Source organism: Sebastes umbrosus, chromosome 17 (genome assembly GCF_015220745.1).
Source record: "Sebastes umbrosus isolate fSebUmb1 chromosome 17, fSebUmb1.pri, whole genome shotgun sequence".
Taxonomy (NCBI): Eukaryota; Metazoa; Chordata; class Actinopteri; order Perciformes; family Sebastidae; genus Sebastes; species Sebastes umbrosus.
The window spans coordinates 18,733,998-18,746,742 of NC_051285.1; the positions used below are offsets into that span (position 1 = coordinate 18,733,998).

Sequence of the window (12,745 nt, forward strand, 5' to 3'; positions counted from 1 at the left end):
ACGGATTATCGCATTTTTAGGTTATTTACGTGGTGCCAAAAAAGCATTTCAAGTCCAATTATTCTGGATTTGACCTAAGTGCACTTAAGTGGCACAGGACATAAATCATATTGAGGGAGCGTAAATATAGATGTGCCTCTTCTTCATGAGATTTCAAGTAAGAAACAAGTGTGTGTGTGTGTGTATGTGGGTGGAGGGGGGGTGGGGGGGGGGGGGGGGGGGGGGGGGGGGCTCATAACCCATCCTTAAACCACTCACCTTCCCAACTCCAAGGCACTGCTTTAACTGTAAACATGGCAGATTGATAAAAAATTATGATTTGACCATAAAAAGCATGAGTGCCAGAGCTCCTGGTGGATTGTAATTTAAAATGTAAGTCATGGCACGTTAACAGATATTCAAGAATAAAAACACATTCGCTAAAAAAGGGAAAACAACTCTGATACAGTACTATATACTCTATTTCAATGGCTTACATGCACACCAAGTATCTGCTCGAGATATATTTGTAAATGTATGTTTGTAAGTGCTTTCCATGCCCATTTACAGTTTGTTTTATAATCTCACATCTATTTATATAATCTTTGATTAAACACCCTCGGCCCTGAGCATATACTGCACTCTTAATAGCTTTCTTTTTGCCTGTATGAAATATATCTTCTTAGTGGCTTTTAGCAGACTATCCTATTGATCACTAGCCAAGATTCCTTTCATGATAACCAAAAGCGTTTCATACTGGCAGTTTCACAAATAAATTACATTTTGCATTCTTTTAACATTAACATGTCAACTTCTATTTATAAGCAGAAGAACTAACTTGTCCCAACAACTCCATGCTGATAAGATGCATGATAGGAGTGACTTGACTTTAAAATGTCCACCTGTTGCTACCAAAGTGCTGTGAAAGCACAGTGGTGTTGTAACAGTGTGTGAATCACTGAACAAAAAGCATGTGTTGACCTACCCACTGCTGACGGAAAATCACAAAGCTACTTCCTGATAACGCCACCTCGCACTTCTACCGTACTGCCTGGTGTATGAGAGCACACAGTATCTCCCTCATGCAGCAGACAGCTAATTCCCATAAACAAATGTGGAAAAACTACTACTGTATGTACTACTAACAAACACAGTGTATAAGAAATCCCAAGCAGCTAATTAAGCAAGACACCATAATATTAGTGAAAAGGCAGCTGACTTTTTGGATGTATATACAGAAAGGAACATCGGTTAGTGATCTGTTATAGTCGCCATTTAAGCAATATTCCCTTTGCCCGTGATTCATCTCCCCGCTGCAGAATATGCTGTGAACTTTGGCAGAATGTATAGATATAAAATATATTAAGTCTCATGTGTTCTCCAAAGTGCCTGATGAGATGGAGTCCTCTGTGGTATTGCAGAGTCACCCTACATTAAATCTTTTCCACTGGCCTAAGACAAATAATGAACTGTACCACACTAAGCTGTTCTCTGCAAACACAAAAAAAAATCCACACCAACGAAATAGTCTAAGAACTGAAATATAATACAGTAGAGTAGATCACTGTGGTAGGAGGGTGAAAGGACCACGAAAATGATCTCCCTTAATCACTATAATCTCAGTGACAACGTCCTCCTTTACTGACATAATATCCCGTCCCCTCTCTCTCCTCCAGAGGTGTCATCAGACTCCCCAACACTACCAGCCAAATACACAAACTCCCCTCTTCAAACAAAGACTCCACAGAATAGCATATATTGCAATATAATGGCAATATAATTACAGTAAAATTAAGAATACCAGTAGCCTAATACCAATACAGAATCACTACATATAAATAACAAAGTTTTGTAATTTGTAAATCTATGAAAACAAAAAGTTTAGATAGAAGCCTGATGAGTCAAATAATGAACGGCTTCACCTAAACCATAGAAAAAAGAAAAGGCAAAGCAGGAGATTTCACATTACTGATTCGGAGTACTGCACATTTATGAGACTTCTGATTGGTTCGATCATTTATTCACCTGAAATCTATTTTTGCTTTTGATGCATTCAAGGCTTACTTGCTGTGATTAAGAGTTGCAACATCATTCGCCATTCAGGCCAGAAGAAAGTTAGTGAAAGCCGGACTTCAGGTTACTGTCTACTATACAGAACTGAAAATACTTCAACAAGCTACTTTGTCCTGCCTTTAACGTCCCTTTGTAATATTTTTTGTACTAAATCCTTCCGTTAAACCTCCCTGAAACTGTGGGAGCCCCAATGGGGGTCCACAAGCCACTGCAGATGGGCGTTCCAGCATTTTATTATTTGACGTCCATGTGTCTGGTGGCAACGCGCTGAATGGAGGCTATATAATATAAGAGGCCTGCAAATGATTCAGATCTAAGTGTAAGGTGCTACCTATTTACAGCTTCATTTCAACATACAGTATTGGTAAATAATGCCTTCTTCAAAAACGTACTGCAGAACCATCGAGGAATGTTTTTAACATACTTCACAATTAGGAACTAAATAGTTACGACAGAACACGGGTCCACCAAGTAAAGTAAATCAAGACAGGAATATTTACAGTACAAATCAATAGATGGTATTAACATTTGAAGCTCATCAGTGATTTTTCATGATTCTTCCGGGGAGAGTGTGATCAGGGGGCCTCTGTAGAAACTGTGACTTAAGGAGTGTACATGTAGGCAGGAATGGATTGAAAGATTGTTTGTGTATATGTGTGTGTTTCTCTATGAGTGTGTGTCTTTGGGGCATGAGTGTGTGAGAGAGAGCGAGAGCTGGAGAGAACGGGAGTGTGTGTTTGTGTGCATGCGTTTGTGAGAATTTCACTTCCTTCTCTGAACCCTGCTGGGTTCAACACACTGACCAGAGCGGCTGTTCCTTCACCAGTTCATGATGCAGTTTCTGTTCAACGTCATGAAGTACACCTGGCTGCTGCCTCCAGACCGCACTGACGCAAAGAACACCTGGGGAACGGCACAGACACACAAGGACATGTATGTCTTTAAATTCAGCTGCTATTAGTGACCTTACTGCTAACACACTCTAAGTGTTTGCATCTCCCTTACCTTGTCATTTCTCTCACAGAGGAACTTGAGCCTCTGAGCTCTTTTGTGCATGAAGACACCATCCAGATGGCCGGTCTCCACAGAGCGGATCTCAATGGCCTTTTCTCCCCATCCCATGATCTGATTGGAGCAGATATGAGCTGCAAAGCAAAATGTAACATTAGTACGAGTAGGGGTGGGGGAAAAATTGATACAGCCTAGTATCGCAATATTTTGCGTGGCAATATTGTATCAATACACGGACGTCAAGTATCAATCTTTTATTATAAACTGGGGGAAAAAAGTTCGTAAACTTGTGTTTGGTCGATTATTTCTCTGTTGTTACAATGCTTATTGGCATTGTATTTTACATTGTTGGAAAGCCTGTTTATTTACCTTCACAATGATGTCCAACTTGTGAGGATCATGCGTTTGTGGGATGAGCAGCACAGCTGATTATGTGGGTAGCGCCCAAGAAAAATTTGCCAAAATGCTCTGCCAATGGTAAACAGTGTATTCTCCTATTGGAATTGACTCGTTTTGAGTTGTTTGGTGGATTGGATGATTGAACTCTATCAGTAACAAGGAACAAACAAGACATATTGGCAATTTTACACTTTATTCATTCAATACACCGTCAGGAGCCTCAGTAGCGGTGGAAGATCCATACGCAGCCACAACAGCCTGGCACCTCCTCTTCATGCTGGTCACCAACCTGGTCACACGTTGCTGTGGGATGGCATTCCATTCCTCAACAAGGGTTCGTTGCAGGTCAGCCAGCGTGGTTGTGTTGGTCACTAACACGTACAGCACACCCAAGCTGATCCCACAAGTGTTCAATTGGGATGAGGTCTAGACTCTTGGCAGGCCATTCCATTCTCTCTACTCCCACATTGTGGAGGTAGTCTGTGATAACCCTGGGTCTGTGGGGGCAAGCGTTGTCATCTTAGAGGATGAAGTTAGGTGCCAGATTGTGGAGATATGGGATCGCCACTGGCTGCAGAATCTCATCCCGATATCTCACTGCATTGAGATGACCTTCAATGATGACAAGCCTTGTTTTGCCAGTGAGGGAGATGCCGCCCCACACCATGACACTGCCCCCACCAAAAGCTGTTACATGATCGGTGCAACAATCAGCATGGCGTTCTCCGCGTCGTCTCCATACTTTGACCCTGCCATCCAACTTTTGCAGACAGAGCCTCGACTCATCACTGAACATGACATTCCCCCACATGTTCAGGTTCCATTGTCTGTGTTGTCGACACCAGCGCAAACGAGCCTGACGTTGAAGGGCAGTCATTGCAGGCTTCCTAGTAACCTTATGAGCTCTGGGATTGGCTGAGTGCGTTCTGTTCTTGACCGTCTGATCAGAGATCTGTATGCCATAATGTCCTGCAAACCTTGCCTGCAAATCTCTAGAAGACAGCCTACGGTTCCTCAGTGCTGTAAGGGTGATGAACCGGTCTTCCTGGGGTATTGTCTTCCTTGGACGCCCACTTTGCGGTCTGTCTTTTACATCACCGGTTTCACGGAACTTGGCCTTCAGTTTGGAGATGGTACCAGGGCTGACTCCAAATAAAGCTTCAACTTGCCCTATCGCACAGGCCTTATCCAGATTAGATAAACGTGGCATGCCGATGCTTGGAGCAGACACCAAATGATCACTTTAGTAGGGCGCAGTACCCAGCAGGCACCATGCACACATCAGGTGCTCAAAACGAGAGTCAATACCAACAGGAGAATACACTGTTTACCATTGGCAGAGCATTTTGGCAAATATTTCTAGGGTGCTACCCACATAATCAGCTGTGCTGCTCATCCCACAAATGCATGATCCATACAAATTGTACATCATTGTGAAGGTAAATAAACAGGCTTTCCAACGATGTAAAATACAATGCCAATTAGCATTGTAACAACAGAGAAATAATCGACCAAACACAAGTTTCCGAACTTTTTTCCCCCAGAACTATTAACCTCTTAAAGTGGCAGTAGGCAACAATATTTTGGCATAATTTGGCAAAAATTCCATAATAACCTTTCAGCATATTGTAATTCAAGTGATCTGAGAGAAAACTACACCTCTGCACCTCCTCATGGCTCTGTTTACAGGCTTTAGAAAATCTTGCCCGTGACGGCAGACTTTGACCAATCACAGGGCATTTCAGAGAGAGCGTTCCTATTGGCTGTTCCACAAAAGGAGATGCGCGTTCACGTCTGGTCTCTGCAGATAGTGAAAGCCTCGGTCAATGGCGGAACAACCTACTGGAAAGCTTGCTATTCCAGCATTGGCAGCAACTGCCTACACCTCAAAACAACCCAAAAAAAGAAAGACAGACTTTCAAAAAGACAGTCCAAACTGTTGATGTCGTTAGAAGGTAATGTGTAGCTCGCTGCGGTAGCCTCCTCAGATGTAGCGAGCACGTATGAAGCGCGTGCATATGCCCGTTCTCGTGTGGGGGGAGGGGCTTCGGACAGAGAGGGGAGAGCGGAGAGAGGAGAGAGAGGAGAGAGCAGCTCGAGGGGATGCAGGATTTTGCGTTTTCCGGATTTCTACGCACTGCAGCTTTAACAGCGCTATCCTGTCTTTCAGAGGTTGTAGCTGGCTCCATCTTAAAGCTAGAGTGAAGATACTGTTATCATATCAAACTAAAAAAACTAAGGATTCGATTGGCCATGTTAGCTTGTCGGGAAGAACACTCCAAAGTTATGCTAAATTTTGGCAAGGAGAAACTGGCATAGCCGTTTCCAAAGGGGTCCCTTGACCTCTGACCTCAAGATATGTAAATGGAAACTCTGAGATGTACAAAGTGGAAATGGTATCTTATTAGATATAAAAGTTGTTGACAAACTGCATAATTTGTAGTTGAAAAAAGGTAATAATTAGCAATATATTTTATCGCAATACTATATCGCAAAATGTTTAAAATCGCAATAAGACAGTATTGTGATAATATCGTATCGTGGGGCTTCTGGTGATTCCCACTTCTAAGTACTAGGCAAGTTGATTGCAGTTATTACAGATGATACATCCACTTTGATTTATGTCCATGTAAGTTTGTTTTTGGATTTGACCCGCACCAACAGATGTGGGCATCTCGCCCCACTGCAGGACCACGTCCTTGATGATGCGCCCGTAGGTGTTGACATAGACGCCCTCGTCCTCGTAGCACAGCAGCATCTCCATGCCGTCTGAGCTGGGCAGGAACACAATGGCGTGCGGTGTCACATGGCTCTGGATCTGTTTCAGATGAAAACAGAAGGCATGTTTAGGTATCTCCCAAAACACTGCTGTCTGACAGCTGTTTATTTTTATTTATCTTATTGTGTGTTTTTTCCAGGGACAGCACAAAATTAAGAGTAATTTGTAATTAAGCTAATTTGCATCTATTGTCCCTGGGCAGGTAGACAAAAAAACCCACATGACAACAAATACATCAGAGTGAGATAATAAGTAGAATCAGAATGATAAATACAATAAATCCAAGGCAGTCATTGGTGGGGACACTTTTGTGCTGACTTTAACCAAAGCTCGAGGCTGATTTTAAACACTGCAAAGCTTCCTGAGTCTCTAATGTTTGTGGGTACTGAACTCCACTTCCCCATTACTTTAACCGTGAAAGCAGATTGACCAAAGGCTGTCTTTCTGAACTGCAGTACCCAGTCACCCCTAGTAGATGCTGTAGTCCTAATGGCACTGCCACTGCCAGGCTAGGCCAGGCATCCTTTAAGAGGAGAGGGTGCGAGATTATGAATAATTAAGTAGGCATCAGGCATACAACAAAGTAAAATAAGAAGTTAAATTATGTATTTTTTCAGGATATTACTGTGATTAGCCCTTGGCTTTTTATGTAGTACTTTTAGGATTTGTTTACAGAGTGAGGACACAGGCTTGAGTGTAGTCCTACCTGCCTGTGACCAGGTTGTTATGCAATAAGACAGATGGGGCGTGTGCAACTTACATGAACGGGGATGTAAATGTCATAGTTGTTTCCAGAGTCCACGTCGATGGCATGGAAGCCAGCGCAAGAACCGTAGATAACCTTCAACCTCTGACCCTCCTCCACTGTCAGGTCGACCAGGACAGGCCTGTGGGGCAGGTCTGCAAAAGACTGGTTAAAATGGAGTGGAGGGGGGGGGTTGGGGAGCAGAAAGTGAGTGTGAGAAGAATGCTCTTCTGGTTGACTGATCTCGCATAACTAATCCAGCTCATGGGAAAGGGGAGACTTACCTTGAAGGCCATGAATTTGTGATAAGGTTTGGGCGCCCAAGCATACACTTCCACTGCATTCTTCAAAGCAATCACCAGGAACTTTATCCTCTCATATTTCACTAGATAGAACAACCACAAGGCCATCTGACATCAGATACTCGTAATCAATAATTCACTGTGCCAAAAGCATTTATGAGAATTTCTCCGGAGTGAAATAGACAGTGGTAATAAACGGCCATCATCGGTCACTCACCCACTTTGTAGTGCACACAGCCCTCCATCTCGCCCACCGTGGTCCAGCCCTGCTTCTTCTCCACCTCGGGGTCATTGTGGAGGATCTTGTTCCTCAGCCAGGCCAGGTAGTAGACACGCACCTTATTCTTCTTGCCTTTATAGACACAGTTATAAATAGACTAATATCAGTAAATATTTAAATGCATTTAACAATTGAGGTTTAAATCATATTTTGACCTTTTGAGATTTGCAGACGACACACAGAAGAGCTAGGAGTTATATAACTAAAATGTATTTAATATTAAACTATATATTGTCTGGGATTTTGGTTCTCATAGTATTGTAATATCAAACTTAAATGGTCTTTCTCAGGCTGTTTTACAGTTACTGGCACACAAAAAAACTTGTGCTTTAGCTTATACAAACATGTTGCCTACATCTTTCTGCTTATTATTAAGATTAATACTGATTCTCAAAATGTTATGTGTAAATATCTGATAAAAGCATCAGTAACCATGAACAAAATATCATCAGATTATTAATACAGTATATTGTAAAATATATTTGTATATCCCAATACTCATTTTACTCAATTGGATAGAGGTATTTGTTCAGAAATAGTGATATAAGCTTTTGTCAACACCTCCAAGCCCTAATACACAGTGCACAGAAATAAAAACAGCTTTCCTGTGACTTTGAAGTGCAAAGTCAAAATGCAATGCAAAATAATCACTCTGAAGGCACAAGCACAATTTGGCATAGAGTGTTTGGCATCCCATTAAAGATGGTAGTCTTAAGCCAAAAGTAGTTACTGTAGTGAGAGCAGACTGGTGATGAGTAGCGGTAATGACCTGATATGGTGATAAGCAGGTTGAGGCCCTCCAGGACGTCCATCTGTTGGAACCTGCGGGAGTTGATGAGGGGGTAAACCTTGCCCTGACCACTACGGTCCAGCAGCTTCAAACCGTTCTCTGTGCCCACCAACAGGTTCACTCCTGGGGACACGCACATGCACAAATTAATAGCTTTTTCTTTTTGCGTAAAATGATTGTAAATGCCTGTCCTATAGCCACAGCTAAAAGTATTTTGGCGGTATACCCGTGTTGTAAATGTTATTTGAAATGTTGTATGCTTTCATTTTCCATTATCATTTGCACATCATAACCTGCAGCAACTCTACCACCATGATATATCATTTTATTTAGAAGAGGAATAAAATAAAAGATAGCTTTAATGAATATGTAATGCAACTGTGGTGACGTCCCCCCCTTGACTACTGCACCTAATAACTTATTTGAAGATGGAGAAACTGGAGTTTTGAAGGTCATATTGTTGAGTCTATCATACTTTTTAACGACGCACACAGTTTGGCACATAAAAATACCACTTTTTCCCCCCACATATCACCTAAGTAAGACGTTGCTTATGGAAAACAGGTTTTGCTTTGATTGATAATGAAAGCAAAGAGTTATTAATGTCAGACAATGTTTTCAACCTGAACCTTGCTCATAATTTCATACCTGAGCCTTGCTGGAGCTGACATATTAGTTCTTTGTCAGGATGTTGAGCCAGAGATAAGTAGGGTTAGATAAACTTGGCCCTAATAAAATAAATAAAAAACTTGTAATAAATAACTTGGCCCTGATGTGGCACCAATAATCTGACTGAATTCTCTGTGTTAGAGTCTGGTAACTCCAAAGATAATCATATTTTGTTTGTCTAAGTTGGTTTAAGGGATCTAATGTTGCTTGGTGTTTAATCATTTGCATTCAAGTATTGAATCTGTTCTCACCCCAGAGTGCAGCACACAGGATCTCAGAGTTGAATCTCTTCTTGTACTTGCGGATCTCAGGTGTGTCATTGGGGGGGCGTGTGTTGGTGGGGTTGACATTCACCATGGATCCTTTCCTCACCTCCATCTTCAGCTGCTCAAACCGGGAGCCTAAACAGGAAGGCCGCAATGGAAATGACTTAATTGAGGAAGGACAAAATAGGGCAAAATGGTACTAGGTTTGGAACTAGAAAATCTCCCATTCATCCGTTTAAAAGGGAAATTAGCTGATTAACAAGTTCTATTTTTAAAGAATTATGTTGTAATGTAATAGAAAATATCTCAATCTTGAAAAAAAAAATGCAAAATTTAATTCCCAAAGTATTTTATTGCAGAAAAGATAATGTCAAAGGTTAAGGTAATGAATACTTTTGCAATCAGCTGTAACTTTCTTGTTTAATGTTCAAGAAACTCAGTGCAGAGTCTGGAAAGCTTCTGACTCACCAGTAATAGACATGTTATCCCCTGTACCTCCTGGGGACTGGTACATGCCCAGATCCACAAAGGTGGTGAAGGAGGACTTGCCAGATGCTTTAACCAAACCTCTGGACTGATACTGGTGGAGCAGAAAGGGTGTATGAGTTGTACAGTGCTGTTAAAGTCAACATCATGTCTATGGAGATTGTCAGACAAAATGTTAAAAACATTTTCTGTGCCTACGTGGCAACAGCAGTTTTAAGACCTATATTTTTGATGATGAGTCCACTAAAAGCTGAAGTGATTGTCATTCAATTCTGTGTGTTATGGGTGGACTTCATGGCTGGAAAGATGGCAGAAAGGGAACACGTAAAAATAAACCAGGAATTTAGGACTGATATATTTAGAATCAGTAAAACTTACATCATAAACAGAGTCCTTCCCAGGGGAGGAGTGAGTGGCTGAATCAGTGGGGGAGTGGGAGGGCTGCACCACATCTGGCAAGTTAGTGTATCCATTATGGCTCCTCTTCTCTGGGGTCTTTCAGGTAAAAGAGCAACACACACACACACACAAAGACATGTTCTTAACACTGGGAGAGCCAGACAGTTGTTGCGTCACTGATGTGCCACTGTACAGCTGCAAAGAAAAAGGCATTCTGTCACCATTGTCCAAATAGTTATAAGACTAGCCCAGCTTCTAGTTGCCATGCACAACCCAAATGCCATCTTTTGGTTTTGGTTTTATAGAAAAAAAACTGACCATGCAAGAGTTGGAATGATTTACTGCCACATTAAGGAAAAATTACAAAAGATTTTTTGCAATTTTTGTATAATACTGAGAATCTAAAACAAAACTGCCTGATGCTCTATGAAGCTATGAATCTATCTGCACAGCTTTTAAACATTCAGATCAAAATATGGGAAAGCACAGGACATTTTTTGTACATTCCCAGTTTTTGCATACTAATCATATGTGGCAAAAAATATACTGCTCAAAAAAATGAAGAGAACACTTAAATCACACATCAGATCTCGATAAACGAATTATTCATGTTGAACATCTTTACTGATGTACATTGTATAATTTGTTGAGAACAAAATGACTTAACAACGGTCAATGGAAACCAAAATCATCAACCCATTGAGGGCTGGATTCAAAATTGCACCGAAAATCAAAGTAAAAAATTGAAATCACAGGCTGATCCAACTTGCTTGAATTTCATCACGGCAACTCATAACGTGACTCAGTAGTGTGTATGGCCCCCACGTGACTGTATCACTCCCGACAACGTCTGGGCATGCTCCTGACGAGTTGGCGAATGGTGTCCTGGGGGATCTCCTCTCAGACCTGGATCAGGGCATCTGTGAGCTTCTGGGGTGTCTGTTGCGGTACTTGGCAGCGCCGGGTGCACCGATACATAACGTCCCATAGGTGCTCAATTGGATTTAGGTCAGGGGAACTGCCTACTCACTCTGGCCACATGAGGCCGGGCATTGTCCTGCACCAGGAGGAACCCAGGGCCTATTGCAGCAGCATAAGGTCTGACAATCAGGGTCAGGTAGTCAGGGTACCATTGGCTATGACATGGAGGTCTGTGCGACCCTCCAAGGATATGCCTCTCCAGACCATCACTGACCCGTCGCCAAACCGGTCATGCTGGATGATGTTACAGGCAGCATAACGTTCACCACGGCGTCTCCAGACTCTTTCACGCCTGTCACATGTGCTCAGTGTGAACCTGCTCTCATCTGTAAAGAAAACGGGACGCCAAGGGCGGATCTGCCAATTCTGGTGTTCGCTGGCGAATGCCAATCAAGCTGTACGGTGCTGGGCTGTGAGCACAGGTCCCACTAGAGGACGTCGGGCCATCATGCCACCCTCATGGAGAATGTTTCTGACAGTTTGGTCAGAAACATGCACACCAGTAGCTTGCTGGAGGTCATTTTGTCAGGCTCTGGCAGTGCTCCTCCTGCTCCTCCTCGCACAAAGGAGCAGATACCGGTCGTGCTGCTGGGTTGATGCCCTTATACAACCCTTTCCAGCCCTCCTCATGTAACAGCCGGTCTCCTGATATCTCCTCCATGCTCTTGAGACTGTGCTTGGAGACACAGCAAACCTTCTTGCGACCACACGTATGGATGTGCTATCCTGGAGGAGCTGGACTACCTGTGCAACCTGATTGGACTGCAGGTACCACCTCATGCTACAAGTACTGACAAGGATACTAGCAGAACACAAAACTAGAGAAGAATCAGTCAGGAAGGATAAGTAGAGAGCAATTGTTTCCCTTTTGGGGGGATTGTCTTGCTGTTGCCTCTCCATTGCACCTGTTGTCACTTTCATTTGCACCAAAGCAGGTGAAAGTGATTCACAATCACCTGTGCTTCCTAAATAGACAGATTGATGTCCCTGAAGTTTAACTGACTTGGTGTTATACTGTGATGATTAAGTGTTCCCTTAATTTTTTTGAGCAGTGTATATATGTCACATGCACGGTATACCGTGTATACCAACTGTACGTGATTTTCTCTCAGAAAGAGAAAGAAATTCATGAGTTTCCTTAAGATAATCTACACCCTCTATTTTGCCTCAGTTAGAGTCACATCTTACTCTGTGTTAAATGGAAAGAATCTAATTTACACGGCGGTATGGAACATGACCTGAAGATGATATCACTTGTCCAATCTTGTGGCTGACATAAATGTAGGTCTGCCACTGTTCTAATGTAATGCAGCTGAATTTCTGTGCCATCTGTGAGACTCGTTCAAAGCACATTTGCTGAATGTGTGAAAGTAATCAAAATTCCTCTGCATGATGTTTGTCGTTTTATTTATAATGCCAGGCAAATTAATAACTCACATTCACAGTGACATTCGGTAATGTCACTGTAGCTTCGGCACAAATATTTGATGCTTATTGCATATTAAAATGCATAAACACACAAAACTATTGCACTTCAGTGAAGGTGACAATTCCCACATTTAACTCATCAAGGGCCATCTGCATGT

General features: G+C 42.3%; 1 protein-coding gene across 1 annotated transcript in view; it reads right to left on the minus strand.

Moving 5' to 3' along the window:
• Positions 1–641: 641 nt before the first annotated feature.
• mink1 (misshapen-like kinase 1) overlaps positions 642–12,745 on the minus strand; it is a 39,664-nt gene continuing 27,560 nt past the window's right edge. Inside the window, 10 exon segments of the mRNA XM_037749259.1 lie at positions 642–2,955; positions 3,058–3,197; positions 6,121–6,280; positions 7,002–7,151; positions 7,271–7,371; positions 7,506–7,640; positions 8,338–8,481; positions 9,279–9,428; positions 9,762–9,873; positions 10,158–10,274. Coding sequence (XP_037605187.1) covers positions 2,872–2,955; positions 3,058–3,197; positions 6,121–6,280; positions 7,002–7,151; positions 7,271–7,371; positions 7,506–7,640; positions 8,338–8,481; positions 9,279–9,428; positions 9,762–9,873; positions 10,158–10,274 — 1,293 coding nt within the window. The 3' untranslated portion in view covers positions 642–2,871.